At 45.4% G+C, this 22,661-nt stretch overlaps 2 protein-coding genes and 1 pseudogene across 4 annotated transcripts; all 3 read left to right on the top strand.

Moving 5' to 3' along the window:
• Positions 1 to 7,599: 7,599 nt before the first annotated feature.
• Positions 7,600 to 10,900, top strand: LOC100279306 (putative regulator of chromosome condensation (RCC1) family protein). Of its 3 annotated transcripts, none has more exons than XM_008678858.4 (6): positions 7,600 to 7,821; positions 8,592 to 8,872; positions 8,959 to 9,296; positions 9,378 to 9,776; positions 9,918 to 10,278; positions 10,425 to 10,879. In XM_008678858.4, the coding sequence occupies exons 2-6, from the start codon at positions 8,636 to 8,638 to the stop codon at positions 10,695 to 10,697; spliced, it is 1,608 nt and encodes a 535-aa protein (XP_008677080.1). In that variant the 5' UTR covers positions 7,600 to 7,821; positions 8,592 to 8,635; the 3' UTR covers positions 10,698 to 10,879.
• A 1,975-nt stretch (positions 10,901 to 12,875) lies between these two features.
• On the top strand, positions 12,876 to 14,455 carry LOC118477072 (rab escort protein 1-like; annotated as a pseudogene).
• A 352-nt stretch (positions 14,456 to 14,807) lies between these two features.
• LOC111591311 (uncharacterized) lies at positions 14,808 to 17,510 on the top strand. The gene is made up of 8 exons (XM_023302271.2): positions 14,808 to 14,966; positions 15,184 to 15,293; positions 15,891 to 16,170; positions 16,250 to 16,447; positions 16,841 to 16,994; positions 17,094 to 17,203; positions 17,292 to 17,361; positions 17,431 to 17,510. The coding sequence occupies exons 1-8, from the start codon at positions 14,808 to 14,810 to the stop codon at positions 17,508 to 17,510; spliced, it is 1,161 nt and encodes a 386-aa protein (XP_023158039.2).
• Positions 17,511 to 22,661: the final 5,151 nt, after the last annotated feature.

Here is a 22,661-nt window from a genome sequence, read left to right as displayed (position 1 = left end):
AGGAGTCCCTTGGTGACGGCGATGTTGGCGGCGTCCTCATCGTCGGAGGAGTCGGTGGAGCTCTCGTCGGAGTTCCACTCGCGGCACACGTGGGCATCGCCGCCCCTCTTCTTGTGGTACCTCTTCTTTTCTCTCCTCTTGCCCTTCTTGTCGTTATCCCTGTCACTGTCACTTGATAATGGACATTTAGCAATAAAGTGACCGGGCTTACCACACTTGTAGCAAACCTTCTTGGAACGGGATTTGTAATCCTTCCCCTTCCGTTGCTTGAGGATTTGGCGAAAGCTTTTGATGATTAAAGCCATCTCCTCGTTGTCGAGCTTTGAAGCGTCGATTGGTTGTCTACTTGGTGTAGACTCCTCCTTCTTCTCCTCCGTTGCCTTGAATGCCACCGGTTGTGCTTCAGATGTGGAGGGATCATCAAGCTCGTTGATCTTCTTTGAGCCCTTGATCATACATTCAAAGCTCACAAAATTCCCGATAACTTCCTCGGGAGTCATTAGTGTGTATCTAGGATTACCACGAATTAATTGAACTTGAGTGGGGTTAAGGAAGATGAGTGATCTAAGAATAACCTTAACCACTTCGTGGTCATCCCATTTCTTGCTCCCGAGGTTGCGTACTTGGTTCACCAAGGTCTTGAGCCGGTTGTACATATCTTGTGGCTCCTCCCCTTGGCGAAGACGGAAGCGACCGAGCTCCCCCTCGATCATTTCCCGCTTGGTGATCTTGGTGAGTTCATCACCCTCGTGCGCGGTCTTGAGTAGATCCCAAATCTCCTTCGCATTCTTCAACCCTTGCACCTTGTTATATTCCTCTCTACTTAGAGAGGCGAGGAGTATGGTTGTGGCTTGGGAGTTGAAGTGCTCGATTTGGGCTACTTCATCCTCATCATAGTTTTCATCTCCTATGGATGGTACCTGTGCACCAAACTCAACAACATCCCATATACTTTTGTGGAGCGAGGTTAGATGAAATCGCATTAAATCACTCCACCTAGCGTAATCTTCACCATCAAAAGTTGGTGGTTTGCCTAATGGGACGGAAAGTAAAGGTGTATGTTTAGAAATGCGAGGGTATCGTAGGGGAATCTTACTATACTTCTTACGCTCTTGGCGTTTAGAAGTGACGGACGCCGCGTCGGAGCCGGAGGTGGATGCCGATGAAGAATCGATCTCGTAGTAGACCACCTTCCTCATCCTCTTTTTCTTGTCCCCACTCCGATGCGGCTTGTGGGAAGAGGATTTCTCCTTCTTCTCTTTGTGGTGTGAAGAAGATTTCTTCTCCTTCCCTTTGGAGGAGTCCTTCTTCTTCTCCTTCCTCTTGGTGCGGGACTCTTCCGATGAAGTGCTCCCGTGGCTTGTAGTGGGCTTTTCGCCGGTCTCCATCTCCTTCTTGGCGTGATCTCCCGACATCACTTCGAGCGGTTAGGCTCTAAAGAAGCACCGGGCTCTGATACCAATTGATAGTCGCCTAGAGGGGGGGTGAATAGGGCGAAACTGAAATTTACAAATATAAACACAACTACAAGCCGGGTTAGCGTTAGAAATAAAAACGAGTCCGCGAGAGAGGGTGCAAAACAAATCTCAAGCAAATAAGGAGTGTGACACAAGGATTTGTTTTACCGAGGTTCGGTTCTCGCAAACCTACTCCCCGTTGAGGTGGTCACAAAGACCGGGTCTCTTTCAACCCTTTCCCTCTCTCAAACGGTCCCTCCGACCGAGTGAGTTTATCTTCTCAAATCAAAACCGGGAACAAAACTTCCCCGCAAGGGCCACCACACAATTGGTGCCTCTTGCCTTGATTACAATGGAGTTTTGATCACAAGAACAAGTGAGAAAGAAAAGAAGCAATCCAAGCGCAAGAGCTCAAAAGAACACGGCAAATCTCTCTCGCTAGTCACTAGAGCCTTGTGTGGAATTGGAGAGGATTTGATCTCTTTGGTGTGTCTAGAATTGAATGCCTAGCTCTTGTAAGTGGTTGAGAAGTGGAAAACTTGGATGCAATGAATGTGGGGTGGTTGGGGGTATTTATAGCCCCAACCACCAAACTAGCCGTTTGGGTGAAGGCTGTCTGTCGCATGGTGCACCGGACAGTCCGGTGCACACCGGACATGTCCGGTGCGCCAGCCACGTCACCCGGCCGTTGGGGTTCCGACCGTTGGAGCTCTGACGCTGGGCCCGCCTGGATGTCCGGTGGCGCACCGGACATGCACTGTAGAGTGTCCGGTGCGCCAGCATGGGCGTGCCTGACTTCTGCGCGCGCTGGCGCACATTTAATGCATCCGCAGGTAGCCGTTGGCGTCGAAGTAGCCGTTGCCCCGCAGTTACACCAGACAGTCCGGTGTACACCGGACATGTCCGGTGAATTATAGCGGAGCAGCCGATGCGAATTCCCGAGACTGGCGAGTTTAGAGCCGCGTCCTCTTGGAGCACCGGACAGTCCGGTGAATTATAGCGCGCCGGCTTCTGAAAATTCCCGAGGCTGAGGAGTTCAGCGCGAGGTTCCCTGGTGCACCGGACACTGTCTGGTGCGCCAAACCAGGGAGCCTTTCAGGATGCCTTTAGCTCTCTATTTTGAACCCAACATTGGTATTTTTAATTGGCTTGTTGTGAACCTTTGGCACCTGTATAACTTATACACTAGAGCAAACTAGTTAGTCCAATTATTTGTGTTGGGCAATTCAACCACCAAAATTATTTAGGAACTAGGTGTAAGCCTAATTCCCTTTCACATCCATCTTCATTGAATAAACCTTCCTGACGAAGCTCCCTGTGTTGGGGCCTTCGGTCTTGTTCATCTTGAGCAAGATGATGCACTTCTTCAGTAGCTTCGTCGATCTTCCTTTGAAGATCGGCCAGCCGAGCCATCTTCTCCTTCTTCCTTTGCACCTGTTGATGGATGATTTCCATGTCCCTGATCTCTTGGTCCAACTCCTCCTCCTGGCGTGTTAGATTGGTGGCCTTTCTCTTTTGGCTTTGAGCCCCTCGGAGAGAGAGAGTCTCCTAATTTGTGTCCAGTGGCTGCAATGCAGCAGCCCATGGCGCAGTTATCTTCTTCGGCGGCATGACGAAGGTCAGTGCTTGCCGAAGGTGGTCGAATGAGTTCACCGGTGGTGGGCGCCAATGTTGGGGACTTGTTCTCAAATACTAAGAATTAAGAACAAGGCAACACAAAATATTAAATGTTAATGCCCTTCGTCCTTCGAAGCATTATTTCCTTTAGGATATAATAATCTTCAGACGAAGGTCATGAAGGACATACCTTCGTCATCGCGGTACATGTTAGCCTTTTCCTCTTTAAGTAGGTTTCTTTTTCCGCCATTGCGCCGAAGCTCCCTTACGCGTAGCTTTGGAGCAACATCAGCCTTCGTCTTGAGCATGCTTCTCACATCGTATATGGTTTTAACCCGAGTCCGAAGGTGCCTGTTCACGTGTTACACTTGAAAAACATTGTTAAATCATGTTTTTGAGGACCTTCGGAAGACGAAGGCCCCCAACACTATCCTTTTCATTTAGACCATCAATTAATTCATTAATTTTGTCTACCTTTGCTCTATTTAGTCCTTTAAACAAGTCAGTGTAATCTACTTCATCATCGGAAGAATCCTCATCACTAGAAGAAGAGTACTTAGAGGAATATCGAATACGTATCTTCTTCTCCTTAGCCATGAGGCAAGTATGACGTTCGTTGGGGAAGAGCGAAGACTTGTCGAAGGCCGAGGCAGCCAATCCTTCATCGTCGGAGTCGGATGAAGAGCAGTCAGAATCCCATTCCTTTCCAAGGTGCGCCTCGCCCTTCACCTTCTTGTAGTTCTTCTTCTCCCTCTTCCCATGCTTTTCTTGTCCCTGGTCATTATCATTATCGGGGCACTGTGCTATGAAATGACCAGTCTTACCGCATTTGAAGCAGGACCGCTTTCCCCTTGTTTTGTTCTTGTTGGGGTATTCCTTGCGTCCTTTCAAGGCGGTTTTGAAACGCTTGATGATGAGCGCCATTTCGTCCTCGTTGAGCCTGGCAGCCTCCACTTGTGCTACCTTGCTTGGTAGTGTCTCCCTGCTGCTCGTTGCTTTGAGAGCAACGGGCTGCGGCTCGTAGATGGGCAGTGGACCATTTAGCGCATCGTCCACGTCTCGCGTCTCCTTCACCATCATGCGCCCGCTCACAAATTTTCCAAGGATCTCCTCGGGCGTCATCTTGGTGTACCTGGGGTTTTCACGAATAAGATTGACAAGATGGAGGTCAATTAGAGTGAATGACCTTAGCATGAGTTGGACAACATCATGATCCTTCCATCTGGTGCTTCCATATCTTTGGATCTTGTTGACCAGAGTCTTGAGCCTGTTGTAGGTTTGAGTTGGCTCCTCTCCCTGATCATCGCGAACCTCCCCAGCTCGCCTTCCACTAGTCCCATCTTTGTGATTATAGTGGCGTCGTTTCCCTCATGAGATATCTTGAGGGTGTCCCAGATTTGCTTAGCGTTGTCCAAGCCACTCACTTTATTATATTCATCCCTGCAAAGTGAATCTAGCAAGACAGTAGTGGCTAGGGCATTCTTATGAATTTGTTCATTAATGATCACAGGATTATCAGTGCTATCGAAATGCATCCCATTTTCTACAATTTCCCATATGCTAGGATGGAGAGAAAATAAATGACCACACATTTTATGACTCCAAAATGAATAGTCCTCTCCATCAAAGTGTGGAGGTTTTCTGAGGGGAATTGAAAGTAGATGCGCATTTGAATTATAGGGAATGCAAGAGTAATCAAAAGAATAGTTTTGATTAATTGTCTTTTTCTTGGACGAGGAGTCGTCATCGTCGTCGTCCCTTGGTGAAGAAGAAGATACATCGCTGTCGTAGTAGATGATCTTCTTGATGCGTCTCTTCTTCTTCCCGTCCCTCTTTTTGTGACTCGAGCCTGAGTCAGTGGACTTGTCATCTCTTGGCTCGTTGAAGAGGGACTCCTTCTCCTTGTCATTGATCACCATCCCCTTTCCCTTAGGATCCATCTCTTCAGGCGGTTAGTCTCTTAGATGAAGAGTACGACTCTGAAACCAATTGAAAGCAACTAGAGGGGGTGAATAGGTGATCCTGTAAAATCAAACACTAAATAGCCACAGACTTGATTATTAAAGTGTTAGTTAAATCAAGTGGCTATGGAACACGCTCGTGCGAACAAAACAATCATAAGAAGCAACACACAAGACACACGATTTTTATCCCATGGTTCAACCAAGTAACACTTGCCTACTTCCACGTTGTGGCGTCCCAATGGACGAGGGTTGCACTCAACCCCTTTCAATTGATCCAATGATCAACTTGAATACCACGGCTTTCTTCTTTATAGTCTTTCTCCCGTTTGCGAGGAATCTCCACAATTTGGAGCCTCTCGCCTTACAATGATAATCTCAAAAGAAACATAGAAGTAAGGGAGGAGAGCAACACGCACAAGACTCAAATACGCAGCACAACCACGCACACAAGTGAAGACTTGAGCTCAAAGGACAACACGGGGAGTTCACAACTCAAATGGAGCTCAAATCACTAACACAACGAATCAAATGCGTGGTAGCGGAGTCTGGATGCCTTAGTATGCTTAGAGAATGCTTGGTGTGCTCCTCCATGCGCCTAGGGGTCTCTTTTCTAGCTCTAAGACAGCTAGGAGCCATTGGAGACCAACTTGGAAGGCAATTCTCTAAGCATACTGTTCATGTCCGGTGCGCGATCTCCTTCCATATCGGGCACATCCGACTGTTGCTCCTCGGGGCTGGTTGGCGCACCGGACACTGTCTGGTGCAACCAGCCGACCGTTGGAGCTGGCCACGTCTCGCGCGTTGATCGTGCGGACGACCGTTGGTCGCTGGCGCAGTTGGCTCACCGGACAGTCCGGTGAATTTTAGCCACGTCGCCTTTTTCGTTTCCCGAGACCGACGAGTTCGTCGCGGATGACTCACCGGACAGTCCGGTGATTTATAGCCGTACAACTCTATCGATTCCTGAGAGCAACCGGTTCAACGTCGGCCAGCCTGGGGCACCGAACACTATCTGGTGCACCACCGGACAGTCCGGTGTGCCAGGCCGAGCTGGAGTTGGTTTCCCATTTCTTTTCTCCTTCTTTTGTCATTGTGTCTAGCACTTAGACAAACACATTAGTATTCAAAACCAATGTACTAAGTCTAGAAACATACCTTGTAATATAATTTGTATTTCTCTCTTTATTTAGCACATAAGAACTTAATCAATCGTGTTGGGTATTTAACCACCAAAATATTTTATAAATGGGCCAAAGATATATTTCCCTTTCAGTAGGTCCCCGAGCATTGGGCCCTGAGAGTACGAGCCAGGCTTGTCGATGTTTTCCTTCATCGGTGTTGAGTATCCGGGAACATGCCTTTTCTGGATACTAATAATTGTGATGCAACACCTTAGAACTTCATAATTAATAATTCAATCACCTTGCTGATTTTTATAATAGCAACACTAACAAGTTACAAAACAACAAGCAAGATAACAAAGGGGTCAGAACCAGATGCAATCGATCTTTTATACTAGATGCAATAGTGATGGAAAACATAAGATCATAGATCAATTGAGAATATGGCTAGGGCAAGATAATTTTGCTGTAAAAGTAGAGCTGAAACGATCGTTCCTAGTACAGCCACCAAAATTGTGTTAATTCAAAGATTATTTTCACATACTATCAAGAATATCTATCATATGGGTCGCTACAGACTGAATAACATGGCAGATAACTAATACACTTTTACGGCGAAGAGCGACAAAGCTTACAAGCAAACAATCAAAAGATGGCCATCATATTTCCTTGATGAAGAACGACTAGTTTTCGAATAAGTTAGCAAATTAACCATCAGAGCTCTCATTTAGGAGTAAGAGACACCCTATCGGGACAAAGAGTCAAAGACATCGTCAAGTTACTCTAGATCAGCTAGGAAGCCTAGGATGTCTTCATTGAATCAAGAGATAAACAATAACATAAAAGTAAAAAAAAGTATTGAATTGGTTTTTGTCTATTAGATAAGATGTCTCAATCAACAATGTATTCCATATTTAGGGATGATCATATCTTATTTCAAAATCAAGGTGGCACTATATTCATATCCTTTTATGGTGTTTTTTTTAACTAAATCAAAAGTGGTCTAGGTCTCTAGGTCTTATTTGAATCTCAATGCAAGTGAACTACGGTTAGTTCGTTAAGGTAGTTAGTAGATTTACGCGTGATATTTGCTGCGTCATCTATCGCTTGGAAGGTTTAAAATCCATCTAATTGGTTGGGTGGACTAGCGTGGCCTCGCTCCTAGGTACCCGCGCATGCAACTAGAGGATGTGCTTTTGGCTTGGTTGGGAGAGTCCGCATGTCCAGGCAACTAATCTGAGCCAATGTGACTGATCGCAGTTCTCTTTTTATGCATGGGGTTGGGGTTATTAGTAATCACGATGATTGTCCATCGTAACCGTTTACGCGGAAATGGCCGAGATTCGTGCCGTTGGCGTTGAACCACAAGATAAACTCAACCCTCAACAGTTGTCAACAGTTACGAAAGATGAGGCTCCGAATGCGGCCTGAACCTGATGATCATCGCCTCCATTCTCTGAAGGCGCAGCAGGATGCTGACGTGGCACCTACAAACGCATCTATAAATATGGGAGTGACGCATCCTTGTGCCTTTTCTACTTCCTTAGCTAACTTCCCAGCCCCGACACCTTGGCCGCCGCTCCGTGCGCACCCAGTTGCTGAGGTTGCAACGCTGCAGCCGGCGAGGATCGGATGAACCACCAACCCCTCCTATAAATCCTAGTACGATGCCTCGATCGGGCCTATATCTATATCTGGATTGTTCCGGCCCTCCCCCTTCTTCGATTTTGTGGGCGGCTTCTCTTTTTTTTCTTCCTGTTGATGTGCGAATTTAGAGGGGATAAGAGCTTTTGGGGGGAATCTGATGGAATCCGATCGATTTTCTCGCCGTTCTTGGTCGATCTGTCGGGGAAGGTAAGATTTGTTCATGGTTTGTGGGGGATTTGGCTGGATTTCGAAGGTTTGGAGCGGCCATGGTGGTGACTGGTGAGCGGATATGGGGATTTTTGGTGATCGAGTGGGGAATCGGTCTGTTGGATGTCTTTAAAACGGGATTTTGTGATACTGTAGGAATTTTTCGGTGGAACCATAGCTTTTGTTGCGATATACCGCTATTGACCACGGATCATCATGTTTTAAAATCTTTTTTTTTCCTCAGAGGTATGGGATGATCGAGTGCTAAACGCTCCGTTAAGGTCTGATCTGCGTCGATCTTGATTTCAGGATGCGATCTATTGTTAAATGACGGATGCATTTTCCTGCCATCCTTTGTGTTGCTAAGCCGTAGTTTATTCTGATGCTAATTTGTTAGGGAGACTATATGATCAGTCTGTCTTCTGCAGACAGCAACTTAGATGAAACGCAGCTATGAATGTGATCATCTAACTCTTTGTTGCTGCTGCTGTTCTCCTTCCAGTTTGTGTAAAACCTGCACTTGCTGCACAATCTATTTGTCGAAAGTGTGACGGACTGTCATTTGTTTCTCTTATCAGACCGAGTCCTCTGCTTCTGCTCTCATCCATCTGTAGAGTGCAACATGCAGTGCCCCATGGACACTGCTGCTAGTGGAACCTCGCCAGTGATGCAATTCCATAGCAATGCTGATGAGTCTATCGCCCATTCATCTCCATTGGCAACATTAATACAACGTTCACAGCGCCATTGCTATGGGGATGGATCCCCAGGCGAATTTCCCCTTGCTGTGAGCCCCTCCATTGTTCTCCATGTGCTCTCATCTTGTGATCTAGGTCCGAAAGATCTCGCCAATCTGGAGGCAAGTCATACAACCACACTCACTCAGCGCTTTTATGTTTTAGTAACTGACGCTGCTACTGATGAATTAAGCCTCTCTGTCCTCAGGCTACATGCGTATTTTTCGGCAAACCTGCAAGTTTTGCACCAGACTTTGCATTGTCACTTCCGGAGCTTGCGGCATTTGATATGTGCCAGAAAAGGACCATGTTTAAGCAGATGAAGCAAGAAGATCAGGAGTGTCTGAAACAACGGTGTGGAGGCTCTTGGAAGCATGTTCTTGGGTACATTCTGGTTAGGGAGAAGAATGGTTCTCGGGTGATTGCCGGGCCAGGCCATAGCATCATTATCACCTCAAATGGAGATGTATATTCGTTTGGAGCAAACTGCTCCGGTCAGCTTGGCCTTGGGGATTCAGAAGACCGGTTCAAGCCATGTGTTATTAGGTAATGTTTTAGTTTCTTTTTCCTTCTGAAATAGGGCTATTTAGTATCTACCAATGCCATAACTGTCACCCTCCATTTTAGGTCTCTACAAGGCATCAGAATCACACAAGCTGCAGTTGGTTCGAGATGCACAATGCTTGTGAGTGACACAGGAAGCGTCTACTCATTTGGGAAGGAGGATTTCAGGGTCGCAGAACTAGTTGACGGTGCTCATTTTCAGATCACAACTCCTAGGATTGAGGAGTCACTGAAGGGTGTGTTTGTAGTTCAAGCAGCCATAGGGGGTTACTTCTCTGCAGTTCTGTCCAGAGAGGGTCGAGTGTACACCTTCTCATGGGGCAAAGCCGAGAGGCTTGGCCACAGTTCGGATCCTTCAGATGTCGAGCCTCGTCTTCTCCCTGGACTCGAGGATGTTCCTGTCGCATACATCTCTGCAGGAAATTGCTACCTTCTTATGCTGGCCTACCAGCCAAATGGAATGTAAGCTTCTGCTTCCATCTGCATTTTGACATTTCGTGTACCATGCTTTTTATTATATCTTCAAGGTCACGTTTTTTTATCATTATTGACCATTAAACTTTCTGTTTCTACAAGTATTTAACACCGCATGCCAATATCCAGGTCTGTGTACTCTGTAGGCTGTGGTTTAGGGGGCAAGCTTGGGCATGGATGCAAAACCAACAATGGGATGCCCAAATTGGTTGAACAGTTCCAGTCCATGAGCTTCAAACCAGTTTCAATAGCAGCTGGCACTTGGCATGCCGTGGCCCTTGGCGCTGACGGGCGTGTGTGCACCTGGGGCTGGGGCCACACCGGTTGTCTGGGGCACGGCGATGAGGAGTGCAGGGCTGTTCCCACAGTGGTAGAAGGATTACGCGACGTGAAGGCGGTTCATGTCTCCACGGGTGAATACACGACGTTTGTCGTCGCTGAGAATGGGGACGTCTACTCCTTTGGATCCGGTGAATCCTTGGCTTTCCAGGTCCGGCCATTCTCTCATATTTATACGCATGATGTTGGAGGATCTATGTTAATCATGTGTATTATTGATTTATTGATCACCGTCGTCAGATTGATGGCATTACTTGCTCTCTTTTTGTTTTTTGTTTTTTGTTTTCTCTCACGCAGTTGGACGATGAGGCGGAGGAGGAACCGGATTCCTCGACACCGAGCATAGTCAGCTCGCTCAAGGATCTGAACAAGAAGGTCGTGCAGATCAGCCACACAAACGCCTCGTACTGGATGAACTCGGAAATGGGCCACCCGCACACATTTGCGGTCATGGACTCCGGCGACGTCTGTGCCTTCGGAGGAGGGGTCAGAGGCCAGCTCGGCGTGAAGCTGCATGAGGGCGTCGAAAAAGTGCGCGTCCCGATGAATGTTCCAATCGGTCTCAATTGATCCCCTTCCACCAGCATTCGCCTGAACATTTTGCGATGGCACTCTGCTTCCGCGAACATTCTGTTTGGGCCTTCAGACCAGTGGCGTAAGCTTAGACATGCTAGGATGTGAATATTAGGGATGATTTGTTTTTATCTGAACTCTTCGAAGTGATATAGATCGTCTGCATAAAGTTTACCTAATCCGTGACCGCTCTTTTATCCAAACCATTTAAAGCACCTATGTCTCTAGTTAGATTTCGGTAATTAAATACAACAATAAATTATTATAATTAACGTATGATTTGAAGAGAAAAATTAAGTTACCATCATAGCCCAAGGGGCATTGTACAACTCTATTATTTAATGCGGATTTAATACAGGGCCTTTATGGAGTTAATTAAAAATAATAAGAGATCGGCTCTATAGCATAACCTCCTCCAAGTTATAGGGTCCATTTTTATCTAAAAACCTTAGATAACTATACACGTGTACCATATAACTTAACAGAATCTATTAGGGTTCTTTAGATTCTTGAATCATCTTTCTTGATCCCTCGAAGAGGACCTCATGACATTACAGTAAGTTGACATTTCATACAACATAGATCGAGGTAAAAGCGAAAAGAGTATAATAATTTAATTTACATTCATATGTTCTAAACTTATGATATAGGAGTCATTATTATTACAAAACTTGGTTTCTAAAGTGTGATAAAACTTATTACAGTCCTGGAAGGTAGGAACCTTCCAACTTATTACGGTCCTAGAAGGTCATCCGGAGGTGGAAGAACCCTCATGCAGCAAAAGCATATGGATTGTGGCTCTTCGCCTGCAATTAGGGGTTCAAAGAATCTTGAGTACACAAGTACTCCACAAGTCTAAAGAAAAGACTCTAAGGTATGCATCCACAAAACTTACCTGACTAAAGAAAAAGACTTGACTAAAGAAAAAGACTAAGGGTATGCATTCTTTGGAGACTAAGGTAAGGTTAAGCAAGAATCAATGACTCTTTTTCATAAAAGCTTACTAAAGTAGATCCTTAGGCTATCTTTTAATTACGAGGTTAAATACTTTCCTGAATCTAGATTAGCCTAATCTAGATCAAGCACTTCCATTAACTAACTTCATTTTACCCGATCTCATTTAACTTCTTAAACTACGATGCATGGCAATGACCAAGTCTCTATATCCGAGAAGTAACAGCGATCCGAATCAATTAATACCTAGTTGGAGATATCCAACCACACGACATATGTAACATTTAACTCTTACATATGTCAACCTGCCTTTGGGTCCTCCAAGTCAGAAATGGTTCTCGCCGCTCGAGAACACAGTACTCCATCCTCCAGCCCATATCCAGGTAGGTACACGCTACTCTTGCCATCTCTCGAGAACACAGTACTCCACCCTCCAGCCCATATCCCCATATCCAGGTAGGTACACACTACTTTCGCCATCTCTGCACTCCTAGTGTGTGTGGTAGTTCTGGTAAATGCACTGTGTCTAGCCTTGAGTAGAAGAAGATTCTAGTTCATCCGAAGGAATAATATAATCAGCCTCAACCTCACCAAATGGATCTGACTCAAGAGCAAATTCTACAATCTCACGTAATAATAATTAATGCTTTATGAAATGCTTATGAACATGTAACTTGCATGAAAGTTAACAAATAGATCTTCTTGGCTTTTCACGGTACAATCTTTATTAACTTAAAAGGATTCTAAAGTCATTCCAAGTTTGAAATGAATCACTAGGGTAATAGTAACTCATGCTCTTTACATAAGATCAAATATTCAATCAACACTTAAGCGTCTATATACTTAAGAGAAAAGCCCTTTTTATTTAAGAAATATTAACTCTCTCTGATAAACCAACTCCAAAGACTATGAAACTTCAGAAAAGGGTAAAGGTGATCATAATGAACGGACCCAAATATTTTGATAATGTTTATAGTTCTGGTTTAATTATGAAATTCACTTTAAATTAACTAAGCCCAGAAAGTTGGTGCCAAAATCCAATATATATTTTTATAAGTATTAAGAACCTAATGTAGACTGCCCCCGCCTCCCTACGCTGCCCCTGCCCGCACGTCGCAAACCCCGCCGCGACCACGGCGAACCGCCTCCCGCCCGCCCAACCGCCCGCACGCCGCGACCATAGCTGTGGTACTCTATTGATCCCTAGATTTCCCAACAAATATGGCGGAGGCGGCTGCCGACTCCTCCAACGCGGCCGTCGACGGCGGTGGCGGTAGCGTCCAAAACGACTATCCCACCATTGACCCGACCTCGTTCGACGTGGTGCTCTGCGGCACGGGCCTCCCGGAGTCTGTCCTCGCCGCCGCCTGCACCACCGCTGAGAAGACGGTCCTCCACGTCGATCCCAGCCCGTTCTACGGCTCCCTCTAATCTTCCATCCAGCCCTCCTCCCTCGCCTCCTTCTTATCCCCTGAGGCCACCCCGGCCACCTCGACTGTGGCAGCAACTGCCTCCGATTCGCATATCGTCGTCGATCTCCACCGACAGATCGTGTACTCTGAGGTCGAGACCTCGGGGGCGGCGCCAGAGCCGGCGAGGCGGTTCCCCGTTGATCTGGTGGGGCCCCGGGTGCTGTACTGCGCCGATGACCTGGTGGGGCCCCGGGTGCTGTACTACGCCGATGAGGCAGTGGACCTCCTCTTGCGGTCGGGGGGCAGCCACCATGTGGAGTTCAAGAGCGTGGAGGGGGGCAGCCTCCTCTACTGGGAAGGCTGCCTCTACCCGGTGCCAGACTCGAGGCAGGCCATCACCACACTGAAGCTCAAGGAGAAGAACATCCTCTTCAGGTTCTTCAAGCTTGTGCAGGCGCACATTGCTGCCGCCTTAGCTTCTGGTGATGAGACTGGACAGGGGGATGCATCTGCTAGGATACTTGAAGAGGACCTAGATCTTCCCTTTGTTGAGTTCCTCAGGAAACAGGGAGCTTCCTCCCAAGATGAGAGCGTAAGAGCAACTCCAAGAGATTAGCTAAAAAGAGTAGCCAAATTTACTGATTTAGCTACTCTCTAAAATAGATTTTAATGAAAAAATATAGGCTAATACAACAGACTCGGTAAACCTATGGAATGAACAGAGAGTGAAGCAGGCTATCTAAAATTGGAGAGCGAAGATAGAGAAATAGAGAGCCACTAAATTTAAAGAGTCGTTTACAGAGTCTATTGGATACAATTTTCTTTTAATATTAGCTAAATTTATCTTTACAAAACCATATACCTAGTCTCTTGGAGTTGCTCTAAGGGTGTTATGAATTGGTCAAGTATATGCTATTTTTAGCAGCATGACTAAGATTGGCTCTGTGTGGTGTTTGCAGGGTTGTGCTGTATGCGACTGCCATGGCGGATTACAATCAAGATGGTGCTGACCCTTGTGAGAAATTGATTACAACGAGGGAGGGAATCGAGACCATTGATTTGTACTCCTCGTCCAATGGGAGGTGAATTAGCTTGTCTGAACTTTTCCTTGTCCGCTTTGGAAAACCATATATATATCATATTATATAATGCTTTTTTTATTGATCCACCTTTCATTTATCTAGAGAAGATATATGTAATCGAACATGTAAAATCTTAAAATGACATAGCTGTGGTGGTATAATTTTACATGTTATTTTTCACCACATCAGGTTCGCTAATGCAGAAGGCGCTTTCATTTATCCTATGTATGGGCATGGTGAGCTGCCTCAAGCTTTCTGTCGTTGTGCTGCGGTTAAGGATGCCATCTCTATCTCTACTAACTATTAAGAACCTAATGTAGACTGCCCCCGCCTCCCTACGCCCGCCCGCCCGCACGCCGCAAACCCACAAACCCCGCCGCGACCATGGTGAACCGCCTCCCTCCCGCCCTACCGCCCGCACGCCGCAATCCCGCCACGGCCGCTGCAGCCGCCGCGAACCGCCCTCCCTCCCGCCCGCCCCACGCATGCCGCACGCCCACCCAGCGTGACCCGTGGAACCCCATAGCCACCCCCAAACCAGCCCGACTGCACGCCTGCAGCCGCCCCCGAACCAGCTCGAAGCGAGACCGGAGGGGCACGAGCGCCACCGCCTTGATCCCGCCCGCTCCTCCCCATTACTCCTCGCCATTGCCGCCGCCATGCTAGGATTCACGCCCTACTCGCCCAGATCCGACGGCGACTCTGATGTCCCAACCGACGCTTGTTACAGAGTCGATGGAGCCATCCTCGCCGCAGTCGATGGTCACCTCCCATCTACGCCCGTGAGACGCTCTGTGGAGGACGGAGGCGAGGTCACGGTCTGTGGAGGAAGGAGATCATGATGGGGGAGCGGTGCCAGCCGTTGTACTTCTTTGGGGTCATCTACTACGACGCTGAAGGCCACCGCGTCGCACAACCACCATCGCGGCGCTAGCCTGTTGTCGGCCTCCGTGACCTCACCGCTAATGCCCACAGCCCCACACCACGCTCGTATTCAGTGGGCGGGACAGCGATACCCCTGCGGCGGTGGCGTAGTGGGAGTGGGACGACGAGGAGATCAAGGGCGGCAGCCATGAGGTGCAGAGCTCCTACAAGGGATCCCCCTTCAACACCATGGCCATGCTCCAGGAGTCCCTGCCCTTCAGGTGAGAGCCCATTTCTCCATGAGGAAAGATTCTTGATCGGCCTTAGCCGCTTAGGCTAACTGTAGCGGTCCCCTCCCATTCCCCCTCCACTCCATTAGATGCTACCACTACACTCTACACTCTGCAATTGCCTTCCATGTCTTTTGTTCATGTGATTAGAATGCAGATCCTGACAGGCTAGCGCGCCAATGTGCTACAGACACTTTTGCACAATGTTAGGATGCATGTTTGAGTTTTTAGAGAGATCCATGTTGACCAGACTGTTCCCTTAGTCGCTTTTGGCTTCCATAAGAATCTGATATAAACTCCTTGAGCTGACATACTTATTTTGGCTTCCACAAGTTTGAGCTGACATAATAAAGTTAAAATTAGCAAGTCTGTTACATTCAAAATTGGCGTCCGCACCTACTTGGCGTATCCGTGCTACATAGGTGGTCGATCGCCTTCCATCTTATAAATAGTGTACGGTCAGGGACAGCAAGTAGGAGCAGAGAGGTTTTACGGTACATCAAAAAGGCTGTTGGGTATTTAGGTGCGAAGAAACTAAACTGCTTGGTGACCGCACTCGTTGGTAATCTGTCATTAGAAAGCGTGCAGGCTCACTCGCCGCCATGGTGCTCCAGTCGTGAAAGCGTGCAGGCTCTCCATGGAAGGCGCCCAGATCCACTCTCTCTCCTTCGTGGTCCTGTCGCTACCGCGCCGCCCCACTCGCCGCCATGGCGCTCCAGCCGCGAAAGTGGGCAGCCTACTGGATCTTGGCATCTCACCGTCGCTGCTCACTTCCACTCCATCTGGTATGCTCTTCTCCCTGCTTCCCCTCTCGCTAGACGACTCTGCTGCTCATTGGATTGGATCTTTGCTTCCTTTCTCTCGTGTTGTGATTTGATTGTTAATTACCAGCTAGGGGAGGAGCGTGTTCTCCCTGCCTGAACCTTCATGTTCTATGTTCGGTGCAGCTGTCAGAGGCGCTTAGGATGCCCCAACCCGCTGCTTTTGTCTCCGTGCAGCCGTCCGATGGTCAACCCACACCGAGCAACGTCTCGAACAAGAAGATGAAGCACGGTGGCGAGGCACTAATCTTGGATGGCGTCGGGGAGGTCGCCGTCACCATCGGTCGCAACTCGCAACAGCCTCTCTCCACAACCCTCCACCCGGTACGCCCTAAAATCCCTAGCTAAAATCAGTTAACACTTAATACCACTAGGTAATATCTGAAAATTGAAAGGAAAACTGTGGAACTTCATAAGTTTAACAAGGAACACAAAAATAACATGAACAATTTAGTTCAAATGGATTTGAGACGCATACCTCTTTCAAAAGGCAAAGAGAATCTGGAGATTTTTCAGCCAGTTGATCACACAAAACTTGGATCTCGTTCTCAGTGTCCATTGCCTAGACATGTATTCAGATGACTTGAAATATTTTTGGTACCCCATAAGCTCCATAAGTAATCAAATAAATGCATTGCCATTACTAGATTCTTGCTCTTAGTACTTGGTGTTGTTCGTTACACCTAATCATGCACTTATGATGATCTAACATAGCAGGTGAATCTTCAAGTGAATATGCTGCCTGTGACTTATCCGCAGAGCCATAATTACCAACAAGATGATTTCCATAAAATTGTTGCACGAACTTTGAGCCAAGGATCAACACCGATGAGCATGGATTTCCATCCACTTCAACAAACTCTTCTTCTTGGTAAATTCTTACTGTATTATTGCTTCTTTATTATAAAAGTTTGGGTTAGTCCCTGTTCTGCCATCTCAGTATGCTGTATTTACCCTTGGCTCGCTGCAGTTGGTACCAATGTTGGCGACATTGGATTGTGGGATGTTGGTACCAAAGACAGACTCGTTGTAAGGAACTTCAAAGTCTGGGACCTCAGTAAATGTATAATGATTCTCCAGGTCTGTTTGTTGCACTATGTGTTTCAGGCACTTGTTATATTCTATTAGCCTTCATATAACACATAATAAATTGATCAACATTCAACAGGCATCACTGGTTAAGGATCCAGCTGTGTCAGTTAATCACATAATATGGAGTCTTGATGGAACCTTGTTTGGTAAGATGAGATGATTTAATCAGTGTTTTTGTTGTCCTTTCAATTCTGATGTATTTATTATTTTAATAGGTGTTGCTTATTCAAGGCATATTGTACAAATTTATTCCTATAATGGTGGCGACGATATTAGACAACACTCGGAGGTTTGAGTGCATGTTTCTTAATTCTTTCTACCTCATAGATGTTTGGTGTGTTCTCTTTTGTATAGTTGACTATGTTGGTTCATATTTTTGACTAATGCGCTTGCTTTCTTCAGATTGATGCACATATTGGTGGTGTAAATGACATTGCATTTGGATTCTACCTTGCTTGGGCAACACAACATTTTCACTCTTCGTGCTTCTTGAACTTCTTCCTTCATCGACATCCTAAAGAGGTAATAGAAGCAAATGAGTATCATGAATTCACATCTCAGATGGGAAAAAATCTTAGAACAAACATCTAGAGACTGAATGAAGCGCAACAACACTTAAAATATATGAACAACTAATATCTAGAGTTTAAGGCATGAAAAAAATATATGAACAACTAATATCTAGAGTTTTCGATAGGAATGAAAAAAATCTTAGTTTTATATGGGCTTCTTCTAGATTTTTTTCTTAAATAATATAGGGTTTTTATTCTCACTTCACTCATCTATTCAACAAAGTAAATAAGTCTTGAGTGATCAATATGATCTTTTCTTAGATACCTGGTCGACTTAATTTTAGGTCTATTATGTCAACACTGATTAACAATGTAGGAATCTTAAATCTAATTTATAGCTGATTAACAGTGTAGGAATCTTAATCTGTGTTTGGCCACATACGAGTAGTAGCAAGATAGAAATGCAGAGGGAGGGAGTGAAGGATATAGTAGTGGAGTAGAAAGGAGAAGCAGCAGTACAAGAAATTGGCAGGTTGTGCGGTAGAAGCGCGCCTTTGGGTTCCACACATGACTGCTTGGGCGAATGGTGCGAATAGGGGCTGAGAAGATGTGCATGCCTGCACCTTCTTGGTTTTGAGATGTGATCTCTATTCTCCATATGTACTTGGCTTAGCATACTTTTGTTTCATGAATACAGTTCTGCTACTATCACTGGTTCACTGGTAAGTAGTAAGTTGATAGCCTCCACCAAATAAGTATGGATGAGAAAATTATTACCAATCTCATGGATTTTTACTGCTAATTGTGGAATTGTGAAATCTGCAGACCTCAAAATCACTCCTTAATGATCTCTTGGTTATACAGGATCCTAATGCATGCACTATACATACACGATCTCTTGGTTATATCAACCATATTGTTTGTGAAATCCGCAGACCTCAAAATCACTCCTTAATGATCTCTTGGTTATACAGGATCCTAATGCATGCACTATACATACACGATCTCTTGGTTATATCAACCATATTGTTGACTGCAAACTGTAACCTAACACCATTATGTTTTGTTTCAGGATATTAACTCTAGAGGAGGTAAAGCATCCCAGTCAGTTATCGAAACTACCCTTATGTCTTGTTATAAAATTTAAATCCTTATTAGAAGCATCATTCGTTGCAAATTATATATATATTTGTTTCGGTTTAGTTATGTATTGATTGTTGCCAAACACTTTGTGAGATATTGAGGTTGATGATATGTGTTGTTCGTTTTGATGTGATAATTTTGCATTAATATTATATTGAATAAAATTTGTGTGCGGGTACTCTGAATTCATTGTGTTTGGGCTTTCTTTTAGATATTTTATTTCTTGCATTTCTGAAATTAACTTGTGTATTATTAATAAAAGGACAAAAATATAAACTGTAGGAATAACCATCATTTTAACTGCTCTTATTTCATTTAAGCATTGTCCTTACCCTGGTACCACACATGAAACTGAAATTAGGACGGTAGGAGTATATTTCCTATGTAGACCAAATGGCTAAAACCATCCAATATTTTCATAAACTGAAAATGCAGAGAAAGCAACAAAGTTGTATTAATAAAGTCATACAGACTTAGTATTGGATGGTTTTTAATTTGTATAGCAAAGCACGGGCACATACTTATATATCTTTTAATGTATGTAAATCTTCTTAACCTTTAAAAGATACTAACAAAAAGGTATAACGATAATTAATGTTTCTGCTTCTTAATATATTTTACCATTATATGTTGACTCCGTAGCAACGTACGGGCATACACCTAGTATTTTTATAAGAGAGTATATAATGTTTTGAATTTAAAAAAAATTTATTTCATCATTTTTTCATTTTTCTACAGCTCTCAGTTTAATTCACAAGATGAACCATATTAGAAAAGGATTAGAAATTCATTTAAAAAAGAATTGGGCGGAAACCAGACAAAGTTGGCCCAATACAGCACAGTACAGAGACGCCCCCGCGGCCCGCGCCGGTGAATTTGCAAAAGAATTCCCGCGAAATGAGAAAACTATGAAGAACTCCTAACTACTATTCACTGAGTCTTAGGGATTTACACGAAACCCCCTAGTCCACATCAAAATCTCGAAGTGGAGTCCACGAGCTCTCCAGGAAACTCCGATGAACTGGCAAGCTCAACCAAGGGATAGAAGTGTGCGACATGAATTTAAACACAGATAAACATGCCTAGGGTGATTACACAGAGATTGGAGCTAAAAATTAGGCTCAGGGTGAACTAGTGTTCCAGTGAAGCTAGTGTTTAAATTACGCGATGGCGGCTCAGGGCCCGGCGAGCTAGTGTTCCAGTGATCAGAGGGCAACAGCATAAGAATTAGATGTACATACAACTTCAAGAACTTACAGTGAAGCTAAGACGTGTAAGCTTTAGGGGGTACTGAGGAGGCCAGAATAATAAGGACGTTCTCCGGTGGCACAGCGGCGTTCTGAAGAAATAGTTCTGAAGAAATAGTTACGGTAGCAAGACGTGTAAGCTTTAGAGGGTACTAAGGAGGCCAGAATAATAAGCGAAAGGAGAAAGAAGAAACCACAAAGTCCTGTCCACGAGAGCCTTGTTCACAGCAGCACCGGTGACCAGTTCAAGGAAGAAGACATTTGGAGGCTCTAGTGCTCAATTTAAAGGAAGATACAATGGCCGTGGGTAATTTGACCGATGTCGCCGATGTCGTGGTAGAATTATTCTCCGCGATGTTCACCGTGACATGACAGGTGTTCTCACCATGGCTAAAACGTTTCCCAGGGCACGACACCACCACAGCGGACGTGTCAACACAAAGCAATTGCGTGTTCGAGCAATGACAAGCGGTGAATTTTGTTTGGCGGTGATCGGCGGTGGCGAAGTAGTGAGCGGTGGCCGATGTCCATACAGAGCCTGAACCCGAGTTTTGAACAAAGATTTCCTCATGATTTTGTACCATGACAGACAGATCTTCCTGAATGAACTTTGTTCCCTAACTATAGCTCTCTAACTTTGCTATAATCATCAGAGACCAAATGTTCAAGGATTAGGAGTTAAAATGTCACAAAGTTGAGAGGAACACACTGTTTTTAAAAAAAAAATCAATTAACTGAATTGGGTTCTGATTGTACAGTAACCACTTCCCCCAATTTTTAGTTTTCCAAAAATACTTCTGGTTTTTCCAAAGAACTTGAAAATCCACGAATATGAAAATTGTTTTTTTCAATACTCTACAAATTTGGTATTTGGACCCATTACAAATTCTTTCTAGATTTTGAAATTTGAATTTGGGGCAAGTTAAAGCATTTCAAATGTGGTTCAAAATTTTAATTTAAACACAACATTTTGAGTAACATACAAAAGAAAAATTGTCCTATGTAAAAGGATCTAACTTTCATATTTAAGATTATAACAATTTTTCACTAGTTTAAGAGTTGTTAGTTCAAACTTGAATTTCAAATAGGATTTCAGAACTTTACTTCACACATTATCCTACAAGCACATTCAAATTGCTTTTATTTTACCCTAGTGAATGCATACTAGGTGAATCAAACAAAATACTTGCAATGCTCATAATGATATATTTAGTTTTAGTTCTCTTATCACATAGGAGGGGGACTTTGCTCGTATTGTAGGCAAAGTCCTCGAGGGTTTGCCTCATCTAGAGTAATTTTGCACAACAATGTCCTGCAATAATATATTCGGCCTTGGTGGTGGATAGGGCAATGAATTTTTGTTTCTTGAATCCTAAGACAACAAGGATCTTCCCAAAAATTGGCAAGTCCCTGATGTACTCATCGTATCAACCTTATGTAACACCCTGAATTTGGAGGTATAAAATTTCTTTCTCATTATCATCCAAATTCAGGTGTTATTCTTCTCTATCTCTCTCTAGTTTCTCTCTCTCTTTATTTCTCTTTTGGTTAGGGTTAGCTTAATTAGTGAGAGATTATTTATTTTATTTTTGACAAAACATATGAGTCATGAAATGTTGCATCATGTTGAACCCCAAATATTCTTTGAATTATTGCACATGTTTGATTTGGTTTAAATTTGAAACTTGATTTGAATTTGAATTGAAAACCCTAGAGAAAATAAATAGAAAAGCAATTAGAAATTCCCTGGAAAATAGAAAACCCAATTCAGCCCAAGTCGGCCCACTAAGCCCAACCCCCGCGCGTTCCTCTCCTCCTCTCTCTCGCTGCCCCGTGGGCCAGGTCTGTTGGCGTCGTTCCTCTCGCCCGCGCGTCGCTCTATCTCTCTATCTCGCCGACCCCACCTGTCAGCTCGTCCCTAACCTCCCGCCCACGATACCCCGCCGTGGACGCGCTCACCACCGCGCGATCTCCTGCCACCTCCGCACGTCCCCGCCCCTTTTGATCCCCGCGCCCTGCTCGCCCACCTTCCCCCGCTCACTTGCGCCCTCAGCCAAATCCTCTCGCCCTCTCTCTCGATCTGCGCGCGCGACCAGAGAGCTCCGCCACCGCCCACCGTCGACTGTCGACCGTTCTGCGACCGTCGTCGAGCCCGCGCCCCGTCTGTTGCCTCGGTGAGTTTCGCCTCACCATCAGCTACTCGGGACACCCTCTGGTTTTCCCTTCCCCTCTCTGGTTTGTCCGGTCCGCTCTCACTGGAGCATTTCTTGCGCAGCCAGAGCCCTACCGCCGTCGACCCGAAGCTCCATCGCACCTACGTCGTTCTCCAAGCGTCCCAGAGTTCGCACTTGAGGTGAGCACCCTTCCCATGCCTTTATTTCGCCAAGTATCGCCCCAGCGCATGTGCAATTGCTCACCAGAGCTAGCTGCGCCGCCGCGAAATCTTTCCCACTGCGGTCTGCGTTCTCTGGCGCCCCCGTGTCGGTTCTGTGCCCACGGTCGTGTTCGCCGTGTCACACTGAACGTGTCTGACCCCTTCCCCTA

This window comes from Zea mays, chromosome 4 (assembly GCF_902167145.1).
Source record: "Zea mays cultivar B73 chromosome 4, Zm-B73-REFERENCE-NAM-5.0, whole genome shotgun sequence".
In the NCBI taxonomy this organism is placed as follows: Eukaryota; Viridiplantae; Streptophyta; class Magnoliopsida; order Poales; family Poaceae; genus Zea; species Zea mays.
This window is presented reverse-complemented; position numbering and strand designations above follow the sequence as displayed.